The 26,802-nt window shown below is 41.3% G+C and overlaps 1 protein-coding gene across 9 annotated transcripts in view; it reads right to left on the reverse strand.

Annotated features, from left to right (window-relative positions):
• Nucleotides 1-26,802, reverse strand: part of LOC135944628 (cell adhesion molecule Dscam2-like) — a 116,130-nt gene that overhangs the window by 16,537 nt on the left and 72,791 nt on the right. For all 9 annotated transcript variants that reach the window (XR_010575352.1, XM_065491713.1, XM_065491714.1 and 6 more), the window contains exons 5-11: nucleotides 21,155-21,272; nucleotides 15,936-16,148; nucleotides 15,230-15,468; nucleotides 13,629-13,776; nucleotides 12,903-13,054; nucleotides 9,791-9,901; nucleotides 3,441-3,599 (exon numbers count right to left, since the gene is read on the reverse strand). Coding sequence is in view for 8 of the 9 variants with exons in the window: in XM_065491713.1 (XP_065347785.1) it covers nucleotides 3,441-3,599; nucleotides 9,791-9,901; nucleotides 12,903-13,054; nucleotides 13,629-13,776; nucleotides 15,230-15,468; nucleotides 15,936-16,148; nucleotides 21,155-21,272 (1,140 nt within the window). In the remaining variant the exon portion in view is untranslated. The remainder of the gene's footprint in view (nucleotides 1-3,440; nucleotides 3,600-9,790; nucleotides 9,902-12,902; nucleotides 13,055-13,628; nucleotides 13,777-15,229; nucleotides 15,469-15,935; nucleotides 16,149-21,154; nucleotides 21,273-26,802) is intronic.

Consider the following 26,802-nt stretch of genomic DNA (forward strand, 5'->3'; position numbering starts at 1 on the left):
CGAGCGCGTTTTCTCGATATAATAATTGCTCTCAGAGCATGAAATTGTCGTACCGAGTCAAAGGGATGTGCTGAGAGGATTATTATTATCGTGTGTTCGTCCGTTCTTCAGAATCAAAGGCATATTTCGCCTCGCCGCCGACTTTGAGCCGGCGTGCTTCACAAAAACGTTGAACCAAATCTATTCGTACGTATTTCAAGCATTTGGTGCACGCCTCCATTCAGAATGTTGTAATCCGCCTGCGAGCACGTATTGGGTTATCAAACCACGACGTTTGATACCAGGACTAATTGTGCTTGAATGAATTATTCAGCAGCGCCTGGCCTGAGGCAATTCTTTCACAACTTTTATCTGCCTCGCTGGGAATTAAATTCAGTATTAACAGCGGGGAGTTTATTATTTTAATCATCGATGGACTCTGTATTTCAATTTTAAGTCCGTATTTAGTCAAACCAGCTCTTAAAATATCAAAGACCCTCTAAATTACAGACTTACGTCATTCTCAAACATAAAGTTTCATTACTTTTCCATTTGGAAAATTTCCATCTGATTACATTTTGATTGGGGAAATGAATCTGTTTTGGTCCTATTTTAAAGTTTGAAATACTAATTTTTCAACCTATATTTTGAAAGATATATTAATAGAAATATTTTAGGTTTTCTTTTTATATGGTAGCAAAAATCAGAATATGCGTTTCCCATTACGTTGTTTATATTATGTGGTGTGCTTGAGATTTTTTCCTTAATAAAATAAGCAGACCTCCATGCAATAATCTGAAATTTTTATCACAAAGTAGGATATTGCATGATTTTGGCCGGTTGCCTTTTGAAAGAAGTCTGTAGTAATTATGGGAAGAATTGCACAAGCAAAAGGGCGGTGAAAGGGTGGCTCAGCGGCCTCAGCGCCCAAAGACTCAAAGAGCGAAATCCAATTCTCAGCTGCAGAGGCACGCAGGGGTTTCGAGATGGGAGAAGACGCAAAGGGAAGGGCGCCACAGGCAAAGGATTAATTACTGCGTGTGCACCGCTGGGCATGTGTGTGTGTGTGTGTGTGTGTGTGTGTGTGTGCTCGCATTCACAAACATAGCAGCAGCAGCAGAGACTGTCCAGCTCGACGATTGAGCGTACACGTCACGTAGGGCACGTGCCGAGGGGGTGCCTGGGGGAGGGGGTTGGTCATCCCGCTGTTGCTGCAGAAACAGAAATGTGATCTAGCTGTTCAACTGGCTTGTGCTCATTCCCGCGAATGATGCACTTTCATATCCACTCCGAGTCTGTAACCCCGCAAATTAAATTATTGCCGGCCGCATGTTTACCGAAGCAACGAGTCTCGGCCAATCAGCAACTTTCACCCTAGCCCGGCCGAATTAATAAGAGCAGGAGATGCTTGCTTTGTTTGAGCTTTGATTACATTCTTGTGCTAGAAACCCCTTTAATGGTGCTGAATTTCTGAGAAGTAAATGTTATTATCCATTAACAAGAATCCGGCAAATAATTTTGTTGGGCTGTTATAATTTCTGGAAACAGCTAAAAGCAATTTTGTCAACAATTTGACAACCAAAAAGAGCAAAGCCTTTTTATTAAAAATGATGGGACCCGAGCTAACCTGGGTTACTCAGATTTATCACGTTTGTATAGTTTAAAATTTATTCATTAACTGATTGTCGTTATTGGCAGAGCCCATATAATTCGCTTTCCATCGTTTTTGACAGACAGAACTAAATCAAACCAATTTGCAGGCATAATATATTGAATTGGCGGCGGCAGCACTAGCAGTGCGTACACGTTGATAAACGCAAAATTAATGCGGTCATGTTTTGAATGTTGGATCAAAACCCGCGTGAACACACATCACGGAGCCACTCCAATCGGCGCAGTTCACGAGTTGAGTTTCGAGCTTTTGATAGCTTACTTGCACAAAGCGAAATTTTCATAAAGCCACCCTCATTCCAGTGATTAATTCCGCTTCTGTCAGCGCCAATATGCTTTTTAATTAATTCCCGACTAAAGAAAATCAATTAACTGCCGAGTGGGAAACGAGCGACCGATTTGTTTTGCTTCAAAAACGGCTGGCTGCAAATCCTAAAGCTCTTTTGAATCACAAAATGCCGATGTTCTTCGACAGCCGATTTATAGGGGTGATAAAAATAATCAGAATGTGCGGACTGCCGATAGAATTTTCCCGGCTGATCGGAACACATTATTTGCACGAGCCGCGTGGAGCAAAGTATGCAAATTATGTATGTTTGCGCGCTTCTGTGATCGAATACATTTGAATAAATTACTGCTGGCGTAAACAGAGCCCCGCGACGAGAGGGAACAAATTGATTTAAATCCAAAAGCTGCAAAGTGAGGCGAAATAAAACTAACTGACACGCGGCCCATGTTAACACACTCAAATGTTGATTGAATTTGCGTAGACACGAACTTTACATCCAATCTGGCGCCACTCGTCGCTCAAACAGAATTTAAACCATTTTGTTAGTAATTCTAATTGAAAACAATTCCAAAATGAAATGTTTAGATGTTTAGACAAAAATTCTATTGGAAATAGACAAAATTTGAATTTAGTAACGAAATATTTTGCAATATCTATAAGGTACAGCTTCAGAGCACAAAAAATGAGAGAGAAGTCTAGACAAGAGTATTATATCTATATATTTAGGTTTTTTGGTAAGGCTAACAGTTAACTTTTCCAATGAGAGAGCAGCTCAGATGTGATTTTATTGTCGACTGCGACGCCCACTCCGTTGGGAGGCAAAATCCACTAAAAGCCAGTCGCTCGCATTTTCCAATTTTGCTTGGCACAGAAATCTTTCCTAAGAGCATTTTCAGCGAAATAAACAGAGAGCGCCGAATCCTTCAAAGAAAACATTAAACCCAACAAGCAGTCGCCGTCAAATCCGAGAAAAATAAATATTTGAAAGCCCGTCACCGCCAGTTATGAGTGTGCTGTGTGTTTATATTTTGCTCTGGCGGCCGGGGAGCACAAAGCAGTCGTGCGGATGCACACTGGATTAATATTTTTCCACTCGAGGGCGACGCCGAGTCCACTTTTTGCTCTGCGAATAAAGCGAAACGAAAAAGCATACGCGCGTACACATGTTTCCACCTGGTCGATGTTTTCAGATAGCGCGGCTTGTTACTCTGCTAGAGTGGAAATGAAAATAATAAGCCACGTTGATAAATGGAAATACTCTTTCAAAAACGCCCGATGCAGATGCCTGTTTATTTCAAGAGTCGCTGTAAATTTGTGGGGAGTGGGTTTTCAGTTTAAATAATGCGCTACTCAAACTGGCTGGAAATTAAAATATGTTAGTATAAATACCTGTAAAATTATGATAAAAAGATTAAGCGGGAAGCATGCATAGTATTGAAATTGCGTTGAGTTACAGTTGCAGTGCGGTTTGTGCGGAGAAAAATTTGAAAATCTGCCCTACCTAGTACCCTGATGGTGACTGACCGCTGTGAAGAGTAGTTTTGCTTGTTCTTCGCGATACAGGTGTAAGTGCCTGAGTCGAGGGTCCGCTGTACGTTGTCAATGATGAGCGTGCCGTTGTTCACCTTTTGCCGGATGTTTGTTGGCAATCGCACTTCATCTGGGGAAAATAAGTAAAAATGTTTTGTTACACCTCAAGTGAAATATTTAAGTAAAAGTCAGTTTTCATCTCCTTAATCAATAAATTTCAGGACAAAAAATATCTAATATCCTGAACAAAACACCTGGTTGCGATTAGCTAGCTTAAAATTGAAAACATTTTTCTCCGGGTACAATTAATTCAAAATTGGTGGAATGCATGAAAATTTAACGAAAAAAAGTGGGAAATCTGATTGCTGCGTCAATCATTTTCAAGGAGGAAAAATCTCTCACAACAACTGCTTTCCAGTGCAACAAAATATTTTTCTTTTGATTTTCTCGCTTTCTCAACATAATTTAATGACCTATTAAAATTATAAGTATGTTGAAAACTGTATGGAAATCTGAATTTCCAGGGGCACGTGTAGAGGGCGCCTGTGTCAACTAAACCAAGAAAAACGCACTCATTCACATCATCACATTTTTTACTCAACGTTACCTGAAATAATACGGAGCAAAAATGAGAATGCCGAGAATCAGACTTCAGCATTTCATTTTGTTTGAAATGACTGATAAAGGGCACGTTTTCATTTATTTTCTTTGCTCGACGCATGCTTTCAGCTAAAACAAGTCGCAAGCCAGCATTTCCCGAGGCTATTCCCCTTTGCATGGCACACAGTGGCCGTTTCCAGCTGCCTGCATTTATTTTGCTCCAGCCAAGTGCACCAGCCGCTTTCGTTGGTTGCGCGGCAGTTGGTGCATGCAAGTTGTGCAAGCAGCACGTGCAGAACTTTCCTCTGAATGCAAATAACGCCGAGGCACATCACATGCCGCGACAGAGTGCACCATTATATGTAGTCGTAGTGTCTTTTTAATACCCGCTTCGAGTTGTGAAGCCACCCCGACCACGGAAAATAATGCCACATGCCAGTGCCAGCGGATGGTCTGCTGCTGCTTATAAAGCATGTGTTGGCCACGTATAATCCATTAGAATAAATCCTGAAAATAAAAGGTACACCCTGCTTTTACCACACTGCTCTGTTAAAGATACTTGCAGTTAAAAGAGAGCTTCCATGAGAGGGCGGGGTCCTTAAAAGCGAGCAGTGTTTTGTTCGGTTTATATCATCTAAAGAATTTAAATTAGTTATCTTTAACTAGATGAGATCCTTAATCCAAATAGTGGTTTAAAAACTTTAAATTTTAATTTCATACGAATATTTCGGCACCTAATTAAAAATGATTTCATGTATGTAACTAGTGTCAAAAGACAAAACGAAAATAATTTAGGGATTTTTAGCGACTGAAGATCACTATTATAGCGAGTTATATATGAGTTCAAGGTTACTTAAAATATAGCTCAAAATTGCGTGATAATTTGTCAGTTGGGAGCTTGTCTAAATTTCACAGCTTTGATAGAATACTTGATACCAATAAGTAACAAATCTTTCAGAACAAAGTCAACGCAATTTTTTAAATATTTTACTTTCCGTTGATTTAGAATGAATTATGTAGATTTCGACTATATTTCAAAATTTTTAAGGAGTGTCCGTACATTTTCACCACTCGATCTCATCACTAATCTCATTTTAAGCCCGGATTGGAGGCTGCATCCCCTGCTGCTGCTGCTGCTGTGGTCTGGGGCGTTTTTACTGCTGTCGTCCAGCAGGCAGTTTGACGAGCGGCTTTGCAGCCCGCCGTCGGAGTGCGGCCGACTAACCTCATTAAGAGGTCCTTTCTAACTTCATTAAAGGTTCACTTTGCCTTAGGTCGTGCCGAGGCAGCTCCTCTCAGACGCGATAATAAAAGCAACCCTTTTTCGCTATCTGCCGGCCATCAGGTGCTTTGAATTTCGCCCCCGCTTTAAGCTGCTGTCGCCGTGGCGCGCGTGATAAAATAAATAAAAACAGAGTGCGATTTATACTCGCGCTTTTATGAGCCATTTTCTACATTGCTACCGGCATTGTCGCGTATGTGAGCGCGCGCGCACGGCCGTAATTCCGAACTAAATCATCAGAACGGCGCCAGGGATTTGCAGCTGCTGCTTTTATTTTGTCGCGCATACGTGTACGCTCACTTTGCTTTTATTTCGGTTGTTGTTTCTGCTCCTTTGTCCGTTGCGCGCTGGGAAAAAGGAAAGGTAAAGCGTCACCTGTTAAAAATACAGTATGTTTGCGGCGAGAGAGGTGATAAATCTTGTTTTCAAACGAGTGCCGAGTTTCAAATGGTGCTTTTTATACATCCCCGCGCTGGGAACACTATTTTATCAATGAGATCGGAGCAAACAAAGCGAATCCAAGTCTATTTCTGAAATAAAAATCAACAAGGAAATTTTTCATCGGACTCTAGACTAGAACTAACTTGGCATTTTTCGAATTTTTGAAGCACTGTGACAGAGGCTTTATGTTCCAGTTTCATTGGTGGTGCCTCAACCAGCACATAAAAAAATCCTCTTGAATGCAGCAGAGCAAGAGCCTGGTCCTTTCCGTTCCGACACCACCTACACTAGCTGCTAGGCGGCACGCAACCTTTCTATTGTTAAATATTCAGCAAATGCAAAGGTTATTGTTTGAATTTGCGGCCTGATGAACCCGTGAATATAATCTCCTGCATAGCACACTGACCTTGAGCAGATTATAGATCCGGGGGTTTAAATGGCCAATAATTCAGATGCACGGCGGAAAGGCATTAGTTTGATTAGCAATAGCAGCTCACGTGCATATGTGTGTATGTTACACAATGAACAAGGCGAGTGTGTGTGATTGAAGCAGCAAATTAGTCTGGCCGCTGAACGCACACAGTCACCAGCCGTCCAGCACTCTCTGCATAATTATTAATAATGCGCGCGTCGATTGGGTTGGCAAACCAAGAGCAAAGCCAATAAGCCGCGCGGCGCATTCTACTTTGCAAACAGCCGTGTGCATGCAAACCGACAGTTAATTACGTCTCTGCTAATTACTGTCCGCTCTAATTACCTGAAAGAACACCTCCAGGGTCAGATTTCGGTTGTTTGCCTAACGTATTTGCCAGCCTCGAGTAGCACTGACCCACTAGCGACAACATGCTGCTTGTTTACGAACAACGGTCTAAATTTGGAGCGAGGAAAATGAGGGAAATGTTTAGAGTAACAGAGAGTACAAATGGAACAGAATTTTCAAAGTGCTTTTAGCGTTCGTTTTGTTTATTTTCTCTCAGCGTGTAGTTATGAGTTTAAACACACACATTGTTTTGCAAAACCCATTCAAATTCAGAAAACATAATACTCATTAAATGTTTAAATTAATTCGTTATGCGAGAGTTGTGTGTTTCATTTTTAACGCGTCTTTGCCGTCACTCTTTCATCTCTTGAGATGGAAACTTATAACAACACAGAGGTACTATAATTGTAAATTCATGCTGTTTAAGGAATTATAGAAGCCGACAAAAAGACCCGCGTCAAAAAAACGCAGGCACAGAACGGAGAAATGAAAATCTTTTCGGCAGAGTTTTCTCGAGGTTGCAAAGATAAAGAGCTTGAATTCATACAGCGCCCATTGTTTCATTCCGCGGTGCTGCGTTAATGGCTTTTTCTCTGCTAAATTAGCCATTCAAAATGAAACGCTTGAAATTTATCTTTGTTAGGAGCAAGGTAAAGGTATCCTAAATATTAGTACAGGAAATGCTTGACTTTTTGTTTAAATGTCTTACTTTGGGAAGACCTTGAATGGAGTTTCTTTTTTTAATGAATCAAACGAACAAATAAAATTATGATGATATTTTACTTTAAATTTGGGGATGAGTGAGGAAATTATGAAGACCGATAAATTCAAGTGAAGAATTTTGTTACTGCAATACATAGTTTACAGATGAAATCCGATCGGACCCTAGTTAAACACCAGAACCCTTTGAATCGGGTTCTAAACTATTAAACGGCCCGCATCATCACCGTGTGGCTGACGGGCGAAAACTGAAGTATTATTTTTAAAATCATCTTATTATTATTGTTGTTTATTCTCACAAATTGTCATATACATTCGTGTTAAAGCACGTCATTAAAAATATAATAAGCATGTGAGAAAAGGCAGCACTCCTGGCAAACAACTTACGAAAGCCCTGTCCAGGAGGACAGAGCCGGAGTGGCATTCTTTCTGCTGTTAAACAATAATGCTAAATTACAATAATTTAAACTGCAGACATTTGAAAGGGCAGGGCCGCTATAAATGCAAACGCCTTATAATGCTTTCTAAATAATGATATGCTTTTTGTAACTTAAAATTTAAAATACAAAAATTATGAGGATTGAATTTAATGCTGTTGATTTTACAATATCTACAAACAAATTTTTCGACTCGATATCCTTCCATACCTGATTTTTTCTTGAGTATAGTCTTTGTAAAATCAGTAGAATGCTTTTTATAAGTTCGCTTGATCTGATAGAAACTTTAAAAATTGTAGGTCACTTTCTATCAACCTAAATTCTTGAACTATAAATGCATGTTTACTTGGCTGCCTAACGGATGTGTGTACTTTTCACTTACTTTTGATCTCGCCTCTCAGCCGGCAGGGAATCACTTTATGCTGTGTTACAATGGCGGCCGGTGACAATCACTTAGAGTGATGGGATGGGAATACACGAGGAGCGAGCAAGTGAATGTCCGCACCATGCTGCTATTCGTATTCCACGCTGGAAAGCGACAAAAAAGCAGGTACGCCTTTCCTTCTTTCATTCTCTCCGGCGCGTCTCGTGTCGCTATTTGTATTATATTCAGAGGCAATGAAGAGGCCGCAAGTGAAACTGTCATCGCCCCTTCGTCTTCTTCTGCACGCTCGCGTGCGATTCATCGCGACTTTTGCAATTTTTTCCCTGCTCTTCCTTTCTCACCCAGCGCAGACCGATGACGGCACAACAATGAATAGCTCGTCGTCTCTCTCGCCTTTTTGGAACACAAAGTCGCCGTCGTAGTCGGCTTGCATCGCAGCAACAGCACAAGACCGCGCTTTTTGTCGTCGGCTCTGGCGGAGAACATACATTCACTCGTCGTATCTGCACTAGTTTCCAACTCCTTTCAACAATCATCCCGCGACGAGACGTGCAAGAAATATTGCGATTAATGTCGACGAGAAAATTTGACAGAAGCATTTTTAATATTTCACAGCATGCGGGGAGAATGCTTTAAGCCTTGAAATCGTCATTTGCACACAGCTCTTCAAGTTGATTGAGTCATCGAGCTAAATTATTATGCAATTGCGGCGACGCATTAAAACTTCTCATTGTTTGCGAAATTGGGTCGACCATTATCTGCATTAAGACCCGACTGATCAAAGAATGGAAACGAAATGGGAGCCTTAATGGTATCTAAATTATCCTCATCAGCGCCCCCTAAACTCGTTCAAGCACGGTTTTGTAATGGTTTCTTGAGGACTCATTTCTTCAAGATTTAGCTAATTCACTTCATTCTCATCCAATTTGTATCCAATAGAGAGTGCTGCCCTCATTACGTCGCTTAATACGAAGAATTGATAGTTAAATTAGCTAGCTAAACAATTTTCTTCAGTCAATTAAATATGTATAGCTACAGCTCCTCATTGAAGTAATTTTGTTTATTATAGTTTTTTGTTCTCGCTTGAACGTAAATGGGAAAAAGGGAAACATAGGGTAACATTCCCGGCAAGCAACGTGTTTAAGACTCTACCTAGGAGGGTAAAGTTGAAATTTTAATTTTTATGCTAGTAAAAAAATGCTGGAATCTGCAGGAGGGAAGTAGACTATTGAACCTAAATGTGAAATCAGGCACATAGTTAATTTCAAGTAAGTTAAGAACCGGAGAAATCAGAGTAGAAACACTGCGGACTAATTCAATAACAATTTTCACGACAAATTAATAAAATGGTAACTAACATTGGACTTCATGTAAAATCTGATAATATAATGTACTGACTCGGAACACGGGAGAGAAATGCCGCGGTTGCGAGAGATTGCTTTTTCCAAAGCGACAAAACCACATTTTTGCGCAGTAGGAATGAGTTGTCGCCATCAGAAAACAATATCTCGGCGGGTAGATTTATTATTTCTCATGTCGATACACGCGCGCCCATTTATCATCGGGCACACATGCTTTTTCTCCACTTTTATTTCCACCCGCGCCGACTGCTTTGTCTCCGTTTTCTCGCGCCGACTCGAGTTTGGCAGCGCCCGGCGGGCGAAGCAGATTGGAATAAAATACAAATTCGACTCACCCTTCTCCCAGCTGATGGTGTCTATGGGGTAGCCAGCGACGGGACATTTTATTTCCAGCCGCTTTCCGGCGACTGCAGAAATTGATGGCATCGGTCGCACGTACGGCTGGCCTGAAACACGCAAAAACAACTTTTATCAAATCCATCCTCCGGCCGCCACACATTTTCTCGCAAGTAAAATGTCCTCCGGCCCGCTTGATGGACCAAGCAATTCAATCAGCCGTCCACGCAACTGGTTTTTGTCAGGAAATCCGGAGGAATGTTTGGTTTAACCTAAAAATATTTTGGCTCCTTCGCAAACTACGCAGAAAGTAAAAAGCATATATAATGTTAAGTTCATACCAAGACTTTTTAGTCTTGTTGGTCTGTGCCTTTTATTATTTATACTTATTTTGTATCTATAGCCTTGTTGGGGTTATAACTTTATTAAAAATCAAGCATGAATTAAATTAATGCAACTTCTTTCATCAGCTGATCCAGTTAAGTTCGCTAGGATGGTCACAGAAGTAGTGTCATTTGCATTTGTATTAATTTCATTTAATTAATTTTTCTGTTTGTGTATTTTTCTAATATTTACTTATATCACGAATCGTGATTTGTAGAGTGCAATTTAATGTAGCTACTCAAAACATCACATGACCTAATACAGGTGCGTCAGCTTTTAATGAAGTCTACAAATAAATCATGATTTTAATTTAGTAAAATGCATTCTGTTTGTGCTTACTTTGCATAATTCCCCTCTGTTTACAGTTGAAATTAAATGCAGCTCCCTTGGCGCGTGGCGGGCTGTTTAGTTTTCAATACCATAGGAAACGTCTGCTGCAGTAATTTATAAAAAATCGCTACATGCACAGAATCAGCAGCATTTCAAAAGGGAACCTTTAAACCTCGAGAACATTGGCTTTTTTAAAAATGTTCCACCCAAAACATAAACATATGATATTTTTATTGAATGGCTTGATGTAATGTTTTAAAATGTATCAAATGATGATCTTAAAATGTCAAAATCAGCGAATGGGGAAAACTTTGGGACGGATCAAATTCCCGGAATTTCACCGTATTGTCGAACCAGCAGATTTGGTTGTTGTTTGACGATTGGTATTGTTGCAGGACAATTTGCAATCAGCAGCTTTGGGCCGCGTCTGCACGAGCTCGGTGCCTGGCCATAAATTGCTTGCAGTGGTCCTCAATAAGAGAGGACAATGAGATCGCATTAGATCATTGCGAGCAGAGCGGCCGGCCATTCGCACTAATAACAGAGGCAGATGTTCCGTTCCGGCACCGCTCTTGTCGCGTCGCATTAGCAGCGAATTTATGGCCAAATAACCAGTCCATAACTGGGACAACAGCAGCGCTGCAATTATCGTACAATGTAATTGGCACTTGCAGGCTGGCTGGCCGGCTGCCGTAGACGCCGATCGCACATTCAGATTGCCGCTCATATTATGCCAAACACACAGCATTCCCTTGATTGGCCTAATTTCGCGAGTGTCCTGATTCGGGGACGAACCATGCTGAAATGTCCATTAAAAACAATACCATATTTAGTATCATTTATTCCTTAATATTCTAATGCCTAAACACAAAAATGATTATAGCTGTGCCGGCTAATAATTTGATTTAATTTAAAAAGAGCAATTTTTTAAAATGCGTTTTAAGATGACCCTTTTGATAAATCCGAATAAGCATTTCTGTGCTAGTATGAGGTTCATTGTTGTTTATTTAAACTTAGTTTTCCTTTATGACTATAAAGAATAATATGTATATCCGTCGAGCATAATCATTATTTGAATAGATAATTTAACAGTTTCTGTCCATTAGGTGGATTTTCACTTGAATATGGTGAATCTCATTTAGAAAGTACATTAATGCACAGTATGAGTCGATGGAGGAGAGAAAAAAAATTGTCGGATGTGCAAATTATTCGCGCCGGGTCTGTGGCACATGGCTGATTTCCGCGTTAACCCCTCGCGAGTGCTCCTCGAGGTGGCTGAGTGAGTAAAAAAACACGCTCGGCCCGTCGCCCGCCTTTGCAAACGATCACGTTCCGGCTCTTTTGTTCTTCCTCGAGTGCTCATGGCAAATTAAGCATCGGCGGGTGGGCCTGCAGACTCTTTGTTTCGCGCGCTATTATTGACTGCAATCCACCGCAGCAGACAACAATGGCGCATTTTCAGCTAATGGCACACTATTACATGCTCGTAAACTTATCCGCCAAGAGTCTGCTTGATGTGGCTCGCTCCTTGCCTTTCTGCCCCGGATTAATTCTTGGCCGCGTGCACACATTAATCCCCGAGTTATATTGCCTGCCAAATACGGCTAATTCTTCTTTGAAGTGAATTGACCTGAACTTATCCCGCTTAAACAAAGGTACTAATATCGAGTAACGAATTTTAAAAAGTAACAAATAATCTCATTTTGGGGGGGTAATGTATAAAAAATATATATATTTGTAAAAATGGCTGAGCCAAGGAAAGTCCCACCTCTTCATTTAACTGTAAGAATAAAACTGTCTACCAATGAATTGGTGAAACATTTATTTAAAAGATATTGAACCCAAGTTTCCCCTTGTTTCTCTTGATTCTGTACTGGGTAGCCCTGCTGATCAATGTAAAAGATTTTTAAAGTAAATTTTTATCTGATGTCAACACTCGAGTTTGGTTGTTCAATATTTTGATTCAAAAATGAGAACGAAGACTGTTTCTTTCAATATATAAAATGTGTATAATTAATTGAAAATAGTCCTCCGGTATTGTTTTTTCGTATCAGCTATGCACGGTAAAAAAAGGAAAATTATGAATATTCTTAAAACAGTTTTCACGCTTATCGCGCTTATCTTAAAATTAGTAATTTCCCTTCCATGAAAGCCAGTATCTGTCTTAGTTGAATTATTTGTAACCAATCCATTGCATGCACTCGGAAATTGTTCAGTGCGAGGAAATGGCTCAACAGAGCGGTCGGTCGTGCTGCGTAGTTTAGAATCGGGTCTACCGCAATGTCATTATCAGTGGTGCGGTCGGCCAGCGGATGGATTTTACCAGGGGATGGGCGTGACAGACGGTTCGTGGCTCAAATCAGATGACAAGCGGCAAATGATGCGATGCGGACTCACCGTAGATGTTGAGCCTGGCCGAGTGCCTGTCGGTGCCGGCGCGGTTTTCAGCCACGCACTCATATTCGCCACCATCCTCAGCGCGCACAGACGAGATGTTCACGTGACTGATCACGTCGCCGAACACGCTCACGAACTGTCCGATCATCAGTCTGCAAAACACAAGAGCCAAATTTTCCTTTTATTAGAAAAATGGAAAAATTCAATTTTCTGCATAAACTAAATATTTGAATGTCAGTTTGCTGAATAAAAAAGTCTGCACTTTTGGCTCTTTCGATTATTCATACTAGCAATAAAAGTATTTTTTTTCTGAACTTGTTTGCATTTGCAACTCCGGTGATTTTATGACTAGATATTTAGCATTTGAAACCTCATGAAATAAATTAATGATATTGCCGAGCAAACATTTATTGAATCCCTCCTGCAAACATCCCGGATAATGATAAAATATAAAGGAAATAAATTTAATGTTGACCACATCAATAAAACAAGTAAAAGTCCTCTCGGAAATGTGTGTAAAAGCCACAGTCATAAATCAAGCGCAGTGGTGAAAAGTTCGACTTTTGCAATTAACAGAAGCGGATATTAAAAAGTAAATCGGGTGCAAAAACTCGCGTTTGCAAATAAATCAGTCATCGTGGCCGGGTGACCGTTCGTTGGAATGATTAATTGCGGTGTACGCGCGTGTCGCGGCTGGTTGGTTGCTTTCGGTGCGCTTCAACTCACCTGTCATTTCCATGAGGCAGCGGAAAGCCGTCGAGCGTCCAGGTGATTTGTGGCGTAGGATTGCCCGACGCGCTGCATTTCAGCGACACCGACGGCCCCGACTGCAGGGTCTGCTCGATGAATCGGTACACCAGCTGCGGGTACACCTCTGAAAGCAAATCAGCGCCAGTCGCACGCGTGATTACCGAGTCCGTATTTGTGAGCAATCAGGACAAACAAACACACAAACCGCATTTCTAAGCGAAGGGTTGAGCAGTGAGTAAATGGAAGTCAAAGCATCAAATGGAACGCTTGCAAGAATATTCAAGGAAAGTATCGATTGAGAAAAATTGAATTAAATGGGAGTTACAAACTAAAGCTCTGACACTTTTGGAAAATTATTTTTTCCTATGTTTCATATATTGGGCAGTGTATTCAGTACTGTTAAAGACCAAAATCGATAGAAAATGTTATTTTCCCATCTATTTTAAAATAGAATTTGATAATATTTGGATTTTTATTTGCTGCCTTGTTTTTTAACAAAAATCTGTTGCCAAGAAATCTTCAACGCACGAAGAGGGATTAATTTGAGTTACAATGAAAGCGTCGAAATGAAACTGCAACGCCAGATGTTCGTTATTTCCTGCACGGAGAAAAATTTACCGGCTGTCGACAAAACCTTTGACACGCGGTAGCGTGAGGTGGAGACGCGAGTCGGGCAATCAAGATCAGATGCTGACGACGCGCCGAGAAACGCGAATTTGCCACCACAATTAGGTGTGGAGCCGCCACACAAAAGACCGCAATCATCATTCGTCGCAGCGGCTGCCACGGAGGCTGTGGCGGCGGCGCAATTAGCAAGGTGTTTTAAAATGTTGACAATGGCACCGTATTCACGCGGATCCGTCCTTTGAATTTGTTCCGCTTGTTCTCCGCGCTCCTGTTGCGCCTGACACGTCGGCCTCCCCGCAAGGCTTTCACGCCAGCAAGCCAGCCAGTGTGTCTTTCGCGCATACACAAACATCACACACAACTTTCTACTTATGTTAACCGGCAACTTTTGTGGCTGGCGTTCGCTCCAATTGGCTTCCGAGTCAGGCAACCCGCGCGACGGAGCTGACAAGCCGGTTGCAGGACATTGAAACGCGCCTGCAATATCTTTGGCGGGCGTATATCTATAAAAAAGCCTGCATACATACGTACGTATATAGTTGCTTCAAAAAAATCTATGATTATTTTTTCATTTGATCTGAGTGAAATTTTACTATGTCCTTTTATTTAAATAAAAAAGAGTATTTGTTTTGGAGGAAAATATCTCTATAATAAGCTAAAAATCTAAAGAGAAATTATTATCTGTTCTGGTTTATTTTTTTCCATTTCCCCTCGTTTTATAGCTCGACTGAAAATAACTGGGACAACACTTATTATTTGTATTTGTCTGTCTGAATGCCTAATTTATTTTAAATTAAAATTAAATTGCTGTCAATTTTAGGAGTGGATTTTCTACTCTTCTAACATTATGATGTGTGGTTTAAGCGTCTAAACTATTATTTATATATATGTTGATGTGGCACAGGTGTTCTTAAGGTTGGATAGAATGTGTTTAAGGATTTTTTTTATACCTCCAAGTCTGAGTTCTGCAGATCCTTGGGCCATATCATGCTCGTTCCTGACCACGCACTGGTACATGCCTCGGTCCTCCTTGGAGACGGAGCCCAGGTGCAGCCTGTCGGGGGCGGCGAGCCGCAATCTGGAACTAACTCGCAGAGGCTGGCCGTCCTTCAGCCAGACCGGAGTTCCGTGGGGAAATCCGTTGATCACACACGATATTTCCGCACTCCGGCCCAGGTCAACAGTCAGTCTGGCGGAAAAAGAACATGACGCTCGGCAAATACGGCAGAAATGGCGGGGAATCGTGCTTGCATTAAACAGTAACGTTTTAAATTAAATATTTTTGAACATTCCTTAATGTGTTGTATTTTAATTTACTACATAATCTATAAATAAATATAACAAATAAATTAAATTTAAAATATCTTAGTTTTAATTACAAAAATAAAATAGGAATCCCATTTTTGTCTGATTGATATGTAAGAAATTGGTTTGATTCAGACTCTTCATACAGTTTTAATGCTCTGGTTTGTGTCTGAACATTAAGAAAACATAAAAACATGACATTTCCGATTGAGGAAGTTCACAACTTGTTCTGCATCCCCAACTCTCGAATTGGCACAGAGCCTCCAAAGAGCGATGGATGCTCTTTGTAAATAATTAATTCGGCTGTTAATAGCCAAGTTTGGTACCGCGAGCAAGTGGAAAGTTTCTGACCTGTTGGGCTGCATGGTGACCTCGAGCGTCGCAGTCACACTCAGCTTGACCTCCATCACCTCACTACCCTGCGCGTTGCTGGCGTTGCAAAAGTACGAACCTGCGTCCGATTGCTTGACGTTGGGGATGACGAGGGTGCCGTCGCGCACCAGCAACCGGCCCGACCCGTCGATGTTGGCTTGCTGTTGGTTCTGGCCCGTGCGGTGAAACCACCTACAACACAATCGAACAATCCCAATGATTTTATATTCAGACGAAGCTCTTCTTCACTAGGGAGGAGTAAGTTTACTTTTCTTTTAATATAGAGAAGAGTATTTTCTCCGGTATATAGAGACATATAATTCAATAACTTCTATGCGAGGAAACAATACACAACTTCTTTTCGAGTGCAATAAGGAAAAACAAACTCATGATTGCCGACGTGGCTACAAATTGAAAGGAGAAACACACGCGGTGTAATAATGCAGTAACTCGATCAACGTTTCCGACAATCGGATTGGACCGACCATTGTCCCTTGATGAAAAGAGAAAAACAACGTCAGGTCAAATCCACTCGACTCGAGATGGCCTATGAGAAAAAGATGATCTAGCTTGAGCTGAATCATCACTACAGAGGCCGGAAGGGAGAAATTGCTGCTCTCGGCGGATGTATAAAGCTTTCAACGACTCGAGCCCTGAATCACCCGGCCCGATGAAATTGAGAAAAAACACTCTTTGCGCTTAACACGTACAATGCATCGTCTTGGAAACCCAAAATAAAAACAATCGTCACTCAGTTTTAATAATTGGACGTGAGCTCCAATCTCTAGCCTGATGGGCGTTTAATAACTCGCGTATGTGCCGTCTGATAATAAAAATCACATACGTCCTTGCCTGTAGCCGATTTGTACGCGACAGCAAAATCACGCTGGAGCGAAATCGAAATAAAACGCAGAGCACGCGGCTGGTCCACTCTGTGTTGCTGCTGTTGGCGGACGTGATATCGAAAAGTGCTCCATTGTATTCCGCCGGCATTTTTCCTCCGTTTCCCTCCCGCAGCCGTAAAAAGAGAGAATATCCAGCCGGCGCGCAACTCGCGGCGAATAAGAAATAGCAGGCTTGTTTCTTGTTTTATCGGATTACATGCTTTCCGGGGAGAAAGAGAGAGAAAGAAAAAGAGAGAAAACTCTCTAGCGTATTTACAGTAGAAGATCGGAACTGATTTGCTGCTGCTGGCGTTTTCGTCTGCCTGCTGATTTCCAGGTTGGCATCTAATCAAATCCTGACTAAGCTGCTGTTGAGGACATTTAAATTTTAAATTGACGCTTCCGGGAACCGGAAGAGAAAAAAAGGAAAAAGAAAAGTCCTTCTTTGGAAATAATTCCGTGGGAATGTATGGCTGTGCTATCTTGCGGGAAGAAAGTTTGTGTAGTGAAAATTTTATGGCGCGTGCTCCCGAGCCGAGTCAAGTTTAAAAGTGTCTCAGGTAGTTTGAATTAGTGAATTGCAACTTTTTACGCTCAATTTAGCGCGCCCGAGCCACCGGTGCGGTGTGTGCGGAAGAGCAATCCAAAAGTTTTTACACGCCACATGCGCCGCCGCACACGCACACACCTAGACCGCACCAAAGTCCACAATTAATAATTTCCCCGGCGCATTAAAATGATAAATCTCGCGTCTTACGGCGCGAGGAATTCGGCCTCTAATGCGGCAAGGAGGAAAGTTGCGAAATATATTCGCGTTATAAACTTTGTTGAGGCTCCGGGGGATTTCCACTTGACGGCAAATCGTGGTGGGTGCATCTCGCATGCCCTTGGGTTGATACGCAACAGATTGTCTTGATCGATTTGCGCATGCAAATCGCGATATCACACTAGCAAATGTCATCATTCACGTGTTGGCTGACACAAAAAATAGGATTACTCGACATCCAATCACGGAATCTATGAATGGGAAACTATGTAATAGAATTGACAGACCATACATTATTTTGAAATAGACATTCACAAAGGAGTATTTTGTTATTTCATCTTGAAAATTTATTTATATGAAATAGGGATAACTAATTATAGTGGATTGATATAGCAAAACCGAAAGACAATAGAATATGATTTAAATTGCTGGCTTTTGATAGCAGTGGTTTGAAGTGATTGTATACACATAATTTTTCTCTGCAAAGGGTTTTATCCAAAAAAAGGACCAAGCAAAAGATAAATGTAGATTTTTCCCATTTTCCTATGACAGATTTGAATTCTTCACGATGAAGTCTAGTCAATACCATCATATATTTTGTTGGAGGAATTTTTGCTGGAGCTATAATCTTTTAAAGAGTTTCTACGTTTCACAGTTCTATTCCTCTCTAAGTAAAATGCTCGTCTTGAATCGAAAGGAAATCTCCAAAAAGAAAAGAAGATTTATGCGTTTAGTCGCCATTCAATCATTCTGCAGCTGCTGCTCAGCCAATTTCTCAACGCGTCTCGCCTATATGCAATCTGCCCCGAATTCGCTGCCCCATAAATACCAATACGGGTAAACAATTTTTCGGCCATAACTCAAAAGTTTGTGTGTCTCTTTGCGAGACAAAAGTTTGAACCGTCAGCACGCTTTTGAGCCGAAAAATGCGGTAAAAATGAGCGTGGCCATCGCCATCGTTCAGGACAAGACGTGCACGTGGGCAAAGTTAAAATAAGTTTTTCTGATGGTGACACTTTTTGCTAGGCGGCGTCATTTGAGCAAAGAGGGGAATAAATTTCGGCTCGAGCTGCAAACTTTGGGCCCTTTCACTCGCCGCGCGCGCGAGCGAGCGACGTAAATGGCGATATTCCATTGTGCTTTCGGCTGCTGCGAGCAACTTTTAGGTCCTGTCAAAGTTTATTGTCGTCTTCCGCTGCCGCCACAGCAGCAGAGGCAAGAGTCTCACTCTCACCCCTGATATTACACCCTCGCTCTCTCTCGCTCGCATAGTGAGTGAGATGTACTGTTTTGATATCTGCTGCGGCCCTAAGCCAGATAAATAACCAAGGCCCATGCGCGTCACTGGATTAGGCCGGGGATTTCATTTATTGCATTAGCAAAGGGTCCCCTCTCCTTTTTTGCCCTGGCAGACGAAACTTGCTCTTGCTGCAGGACAAACAAGCTCAAATAATCGTAAATTTAATTGGCAAAAGCCACGGCCGAGGTATCCGGCGGTCTGCCCTCCCAGTTTATTAAGCGTAACGTCGGATAAACTCGGATCTCAACGATGCACTATAAAAAAAGGGAATTGTACTTTTTCGTCATTTCCATGATTATTTAAATACAAGTAATTCACTTTTTCCATCTGATATTTTCCATTAATTAGGAGAAATTCTTATTATTACAGTGGGATTGTGTAATGTTGCAGTTGGTGGTGGCTTGCAGTGTATATACAGGCTCGATTGGTTCTGCCAGGTTATTCTGACTGATTAATGAGTAGCGGGCTGTGAATAAAGACGGCTTCTTTTCAGGAAATAGCCGTCCTTTTTTAGATGGTTTTTATGACCAATTTAGTTTCAAAGTAATCTATATTATGGTTCTGCAGGCAATTTTGTCACTTTTAGATGATTATCGGAAAGATTTAAAAGGTTTTTAAAATTTAATTTTAAATTGGGTTTGATTGGCTTTCAATTGCTTGATTTTTGCTCAGTTGATGGTCCCACACTGATTTTAAGCTCAGAAAAAAATTGTCGATCGTCTTAATTTAAAAGTCTTATTAATGAGCAATATAGCCAGAGAAATTCATTGTTACCGATTTATAAACTGAAAAATCATACACATGTAATATCCTAATGAGGAAAAATATTCAAATTGGTTGAATCCTGAAATGACACTCCAATTTGGAACAATAATATCCTGGAAAATCTCCATTCTTGGAAGCGGCGCCCCAAATTTAGATCACATCAGTGGCAGTTTCATTTCAGTGAATGAAGATACACATGCGGAGAGTGGAGCCCTGGGATTTAATTTGGCGCGGAACAAAAGGAAGGGAATAGCTTCGCGAGAGAGAGTAACCGTTTGAAGGAAGCGCGTCTTCGCTGGCAAAATGTTAATGAGGGATATGCGCACACTTGACGGAATGAGGATTTTACAGCGAAACGCGGGCCTCGCCGAGAGAGGGAACGAGGGCTATTCACGGTATGGTAATGCCCTTCGATGCTGTTTTGCATCGCCGAGGAGCTGTCGTTTTAAATTCGCCCGCCACCACCCCCTCAAAGAAGGAGGCAAATACACGAGTCGAGAGCCGCCATCGTGACGCGTTTTCTCGCAGGCTTTTTTCCTCGCGCCTCGGGATTGTGCTGGCAGCACCAAAGGGTTATCTGTTCGCATGCAAATCGAGCAGCCAGCCGCCTTCGCAAACACGATGCTCCTCCAAAGGCATTTATATTTATTTGCTCGGCACGCTCTGTGTACCGTCGCGAGAGAACGATAGCTGATTATAGTTTTTGCACACTTTGCCAGGCGTATCGATTGCGAATTTAGAAGAGGGAAGGCATGGAATTCATTGCAAAAACGGCCGGCACATAAAAATGGTTTTTTTTAAGTTTTAAATTTCTGATATCATATTTTGGTCTAAAAAATGAACGAAAATAGCTCATTTTGTAATTTAAAACGAGGATTAAATTAAATTTTAAAGCATGGATTTTTCAAAAAGATGTGAATCGTTGAATTCGAAATCTTTTAAATCAGTGAGATTTTGATGCTTATACACCTACAGAAATACCATTTAATTTTGCGAGTTATTGGGCAAATTCTGAAATTTAATTGTAAATTGCTCCTGATTTAATTATGGCACACTGTTGATATAATTATTCAAACTGACAATACGATCATCTGCTAACTGAAGTCAACACTTGTAATTAATTTTAATTTTTACCCTGTATCAATCCACTCTAAATCTAAAAAAAGTCTGCAAATTGACATACTCTGAATTTTTGTGTGATTCAATTGCGGAATTCTAACAATCACCCAGTTATGCAGCTGTTGGCGGCGCAGTTATACTGCATGCAGACAGGTGAATGAATTGCAGGCTCGCCGACCTTGTTAGGCGCAAATCAATTATCGCGAATTTGAGCGTGCAATGTGATCAATTAAGGGTGTCGCGCGCGCTCGCGTTAATTAAAATGTCGCGGCTGAGTGGTCCGAGAGAGCAGCGCGTGTTATATATGCAGACACAACGAACGAACGAACGAAGAGAACGAACGGGCGCACAATTAAATACAGACCTGTAGCTGGGTCGAGGGTTGGCTAAGGCCACGCACGGAACCACCACCGTGTCATCTACTCGAGCAGTGAGCGTCACTAATTTGTCGTACAGCGTCGGGTGAACCAGCCCTCTGATTTCTGAAACAGCCAACAACCAATTAAGCCTGAGCAAATTGCTTCGTTACGACAAACGCTATTTTTGGGCAAGGTTTCGTGTCCTTTTTATCATGTCATGCGGATATTGAATCTTATATATTTCAAAAGAAAACAATAATTTTGGCACATCTACAAAAAAAAGATTCAAAATTAATCAGGACAGATTGCATGCCTTTTTAATTAATATATTTTATTAAAAACTAAAAGTGCACAATAGACAGAAAAATAAGAGAGCACCGTTCACTTTGCGGTTGCTTCGCGGCTAGAGACATATAGTTTCATTTTTCTTATCAGGAAATATTAGAGAAGTTAATTTCTAATTTTCATTCACTTTGGCAGGAGAAATAGGTCAATTTTTTTAAAATTAAATAGGGAAACCCGTGCCAATGTTTAAATAATGGTGAAATAGAGAAAAAATCATTTTTTTGTGATGATATAAACCTCAAATTCTGGCATAACCCAGTAGAGATGATTCCAATTTTCCTTTATCAATCGATGAGTGATAAAAGATAACAACATACAATCTTTGTCTCAAGCATTCGCGTCTGAAAAGTATTAAATATCTGTTTGAATGATTTTTATTTCAATTTTTACGTCACGGATAATTATAAAATGAATTTGCAGGTTTAAAGATTTTGCAAATGTTAAGCAATAAGTGTCTTTATTTATATAGGACTGCTACTTAGACCCGAGATTTATTAGCGGCCTATTAAAATGTCCAGGCAATTTGCGCTGGAATAAAGGAAGCGTAAAGAACAAATCGCTGAGCCACAAATCGCCGCAGCCAAGCTCCGGCGGCGGCGGCAGCGGCTTTTCCCCCATTTGGCAGGCTCGGGGTGGTTTTTGAGACTTTTCTTCTTCTCGCTTGCTTAGCCACTCCGGCGAGTATGAAAAACGCGAGGCGCTTTCATGCAAAACAAGGCATGCGAAATTACTCTGCGCGTGGGCGGCGTCGGCGGCTCAAGTGGCTAATCCCCGACGCATGTTATTATACGTACATTTCGTGGCGTGCATGCATCGCCCCCTTAATAATATGCAAATACAGCCGGACTAGTGTTTTTTAAGAGCGGCTCTTGTGTTTTCCGTACGGCCGTGGAGCAGAAGAGAAAAGAGCGAAAGGGAGCTAGGCGAGCAGGAAACGAGCTCGAGCGCTCGAGAGCGTGCTTGATGCACAATTCATGCAGCCAATATTCCTTCCTGCCACTATCACGCCTGACCACAAAAGACTCCACGCAGAGCTCAATCTCGATCCGAAACGTGATTTGACGCTCAAACGTGAAGATCATTCTTATTAAAAGTTTTTCCACTCCGGACTTTTGATATATCTTAAATATTGCTATAGATTATTAAAAAAAGCTTTGTGGTAGGGGTATTTTTTAGATTAAAATTAGCCACAACAAGAAGCGAAAAGAATTGATATACTCAATTCAACTAAAAGCCTGTTCTTTATTTGCTCTCTTAACTAAATCATAGAAAGCAAAGCAATTAAATTAAAATAGACTATTATAGATATCATTTAAGTTTTAATTGGTGAAATTTGCGTTAACATCAATTGGTTTGATATTAATTTGCTTAAACCGGGTACTTATAATTATTAAAATTTATCCTATTTATTTGAAGTTGGGTAGTTTGAGGTGTTAATTAAACGCAGAACAGATTACCGCTGTGTCTACAGTTTATAAAATGATTCAATGTGAAGAAACGTACTTTCATAGCGAAACTCTACCTACTTGTGTGTGTGTAAACTCTGTGATGAGAGTATCGACTTTTACCATTTTCTTAGATGTGATAAAAACAAGATGATTCTGACACAAGCTGGAAAGTACCCAGCTAAATAAAATGACAAATTGTAATATTTACTTCGTTGTACACATGATAGTGTTTAATAAATAAATGATGATGATGTTGTTTATCCTCTGCCCATATTTAAAAGTCATTCAGCTAATTGTTGTCGTTCTATGTCAAATATAAAATTAGTGCCCATTGTATATATTTTAACTGCAAAAAATGTATATTTACAAAGCAAACTAGGAATTTTCAAAAAATATTCTTTTTATGCCATTTAATGAATCATAACAATGGATCTCTGCTTGCTTGCGTTTTGCTAAAGCGGACACGCATGGAGATTTGATCCCCCAAGGCAGTAGAGAAAAAGCATGTGTGTGCGGAGGAGAAGAGTGTGCTTTGCACAATGGACGAGGTCCAGCGCGTCCATCCTTTTCTAGACGAAGAGAGAGAGGAGCACAATTCCCGCGGCTGCAGAGTCCATTTTTGCTCTTGAATTAATTGAACGCGCGCTGCTGCAAACAACAAACACGCGCGCCGAGAAAGACACGTCCCCCCGGACAACGAATAAATGCTAAATAATTCCGGCGTGGTTTGTTCTTCGCTCTGTGAAAAAAAATCAATGCCCACGGCGAGCGAGAAGGCGAATAAATAAGCTGCGCGCACAAAAGCGGCTTTTCCCCGCACGGTTAAAAATGCAGGCAAACAGATTTCCTGCAGGATTTTTCGCAGATTGCTGCAGCAAAGTCGGCATTTTACTGTGTTGCTTAACTTTCGGGCAGCCGCGTTTTATGAGCAGACATCTCGGAGGACCCGAATTATCATACGGAGCAAAATTCCCTGCAGTTTGGAAGGGAAATAAATGGAGTGGAACTTTGGGAGAGGACAAATAAATGTTAAATCCACATTTTTATTGGTTGCTGTTCCCCCAACTGGGAATCAAGGATTTTGATTTATATGTGCACAATAAAAGTGCTTGGTCGGTAATTTGCGAAATGCCTCTGCGTTTCATGGGGGGCCTAAATGGTCGAAAGGCCATCAAATTAGTCCGATTCATCTTGAGCAGCAAACAGGAAAAGCTTCTTCAAAAAATTGTAGTTATTTTTTCCTCTTGTTCATTTGACCAAGGTTGCCATAAATATAGTTATCAAGTGGTATTAAAACAAGAAATAAACACAACTTACAATTAACGGTTTTAACCTCACCTTAGAGGAGTCTCGTTGTAAGAGCAACTAAAAACAAAACGCAATTGCTGTTGGGAGCGCTAACGAAGCGGCGTTTGCAGGCATTAATTACGGAGAATGGCCCGGATTCGGCCAAATGGGAGACACACCTGCTTGCGCGAAAGCCTACGTTTAATTTAATCTGCGGTCCGAATGAACGAAATTAATGGCCAGCCTGCAATAATAAACTTCTTGGCCGCGCCGGCAACTTGTCTGCAAATTCCGGCCCCGAGGAATAATGCAATTATATTCCGAGAGAGGGAGAGAAACTTGCAAACTTCTCGGGATGAACAAATGGACGGAAGGACGGACGGACAGACGTTTCGCACTAATGAAGCACTTTATGCCGGGATTAGCCCTGCGCACAGGCCTGCTGGATTAGTAGTTTTTTTCGGCTCTGGAATAATGCCGCATTGTTTATTTCGTTGGCAAAGCCTTTTATTCCATTCGCCGCTTTTCGCCATGGCCCGTGCGCGGGCTTTGTTGTGCGCGCAGGTCGACATGCGAAAGTATGCGTTGATTCATGACTGTTTTTGACGCGTGAAAAATGAGATGTATGGCGTTTTAATGCAGCCAGAGTGGCTGTCGTACGGCGTCGAAAACGCTCCGCAAAAATTGCTTTCTTTGTCCCGGATCAAGGCGGCGAACGAGCACGTAAAAAATGGGCTTGAGAAATTTGTTGGGTCGAATTTTGCCTCTGTCATGACGGCCAAATAAATAATAGCTTCCTTTCATACCAATTGATTTGATGGAAACAAATCTTTCTTTTAACCTGAATGAATAAAACTCAGTGAAAATCAGTACCAAGCTAAATTGAAAAGCTCGCAAAAATAATTTAGATTTCCAGTCAATTGCAGAAGTATCAGGGTGGTTATTAACAAGAAAACTTTTCTCGCCAATAATCTTTTCAGTTAACTGCCACCCGGCCTCATTTTCTAATTTAAAAACTTTGCTCGGCAGGAAACGAGAGCAGGCAAGGAAAGTGAAAGGGAGAAAAATGTTGCCCGACCGCCGAGAACGGCGTGTTTCAATTTCCTCTCCGTCGTTTTCGAGAGGCGGAAGCCAGCCAAGAGAAATCCGAGTATTCCATTTAAGAGTTGTGCAATTATTTCTGCCGGCGGCGTGTTTGCTTGAGAGAGCCGAAGTCATCACTAGCGTCTCTCTTTTGGCTGGAAACACAACAAAGGGCTTAATTGATTTCCTATAATGATGCCCAAAGTGGTTATCCCTCCTTAGAGGGGAGGCCAGCGGCAAAGTGTGTCTCTTCTCTGGCCAGTCACCCCCGTGTCAGGTTTACTGCGTGGCCGAAGCGAAGCGAGCCATCTGTTTGCCTTTGCCGTCGTCGGCCCGATATAGTTTACTCGTCTAGACCGAAATACACACGTGCCTGCCGAACCTGGCAAATAACTTGGCCCTCTTTGTTTTTGGGATTGGAAAGCCAGTGTGGGGGACGCCGAAGACAAATATATTGAGCGAGACCATTGGTGTTACTTTTAGCTTAATTATATGGCTTTGAAACACTCGCAAAATGAAAGGAACGGAAGATCGGCATCTTGAGCGCTTTGAATAATTCATTCTACTCGCCTCTTCCGATTATGCAAAAAGTCTTTCTTCTCCTGCGCTGAACAGCTAGTAAAATAAAATTTCGAGAGCATTCGAGTGCTGCTGAGATGGTGTTGTAAAATTTTATTCGAGAGGAGCAGTGAGAGAAAGGGTTGTTGTTTTGCTGGGCAAGGCAAACCACTTTTTCAAGCGGCCAGGGCCTCCGAGGGAGAGGCTGTACGAGTAGTTTTCGAGTTTCGACACGCTCTGGCCTGCCACAGTGCAAATAAAAGTTTTTAAAACCAACTTCATCTTCTCTCCTGTGAGTGAGTGTCGGCCAGAAGCAGCTATATTGCAGACAAAATTTGTTAGAGAATTAACGGGGGCACAAGGAATATTAATAACGTCACTGAATTACATGAAATTTTACTACAAAATAAAGAGAATATAAGTGAATGAATTTTCTGGTGCCCACCTTGCTTCCTGATTTAAAACTAACATTGCTATTTTTATTCAATTAAAAAATGAATTTAACGTTTCTGTTCTTCTGTTTTTAATTTACATGTTTGTTTGATTGGCTAGATTCCATTTGACGCCATTTTTAATACTTTTTTGCATAAAATAAAGGCACTGCGTGTTGGGTTTCCCTCATGGCGTGCCTGCTGTTGTGGTCCAAAATTAATGGCCGACTTTCTACCCGCGGTCAAAGCAAAAAGCTGCTTGTCGTCAGTTGTAAAAACTGCCCGGCGACATGAAGAAAAACTGCTACAGGGCAGTAGTGCCTAATAAATAAATTTCATTTTTTTGGAAATAGCCCAAGGCCTATAGTTAGGCAGCTTCCGCAAACGAGTTTTTGATAATGATTCCAACTCGTGGGTTATATCATCGCCGAGACCGCTGTTGGAGCGAATAAATCGTGCAGCTTTTTGCCCCCGCTCCGAAATAAATAAGTCAGCCTTAAT

The sequence above is a fragment of the Cloeon dipterum genome, chromosome 4 (genome assembly GCF_949628265.1).
Source record: "Cloeon dipterum chromosome 4, ieCloDipt1.1, whole genome shotgun sequence".
In the NCBI taxonomy this organism is placed as follows: Eukaryota; Metazoa; Arthropoda; class Insecta; order Ephemeroptera; family Baetidae; genus Cloeon; species Cloeon dipterum.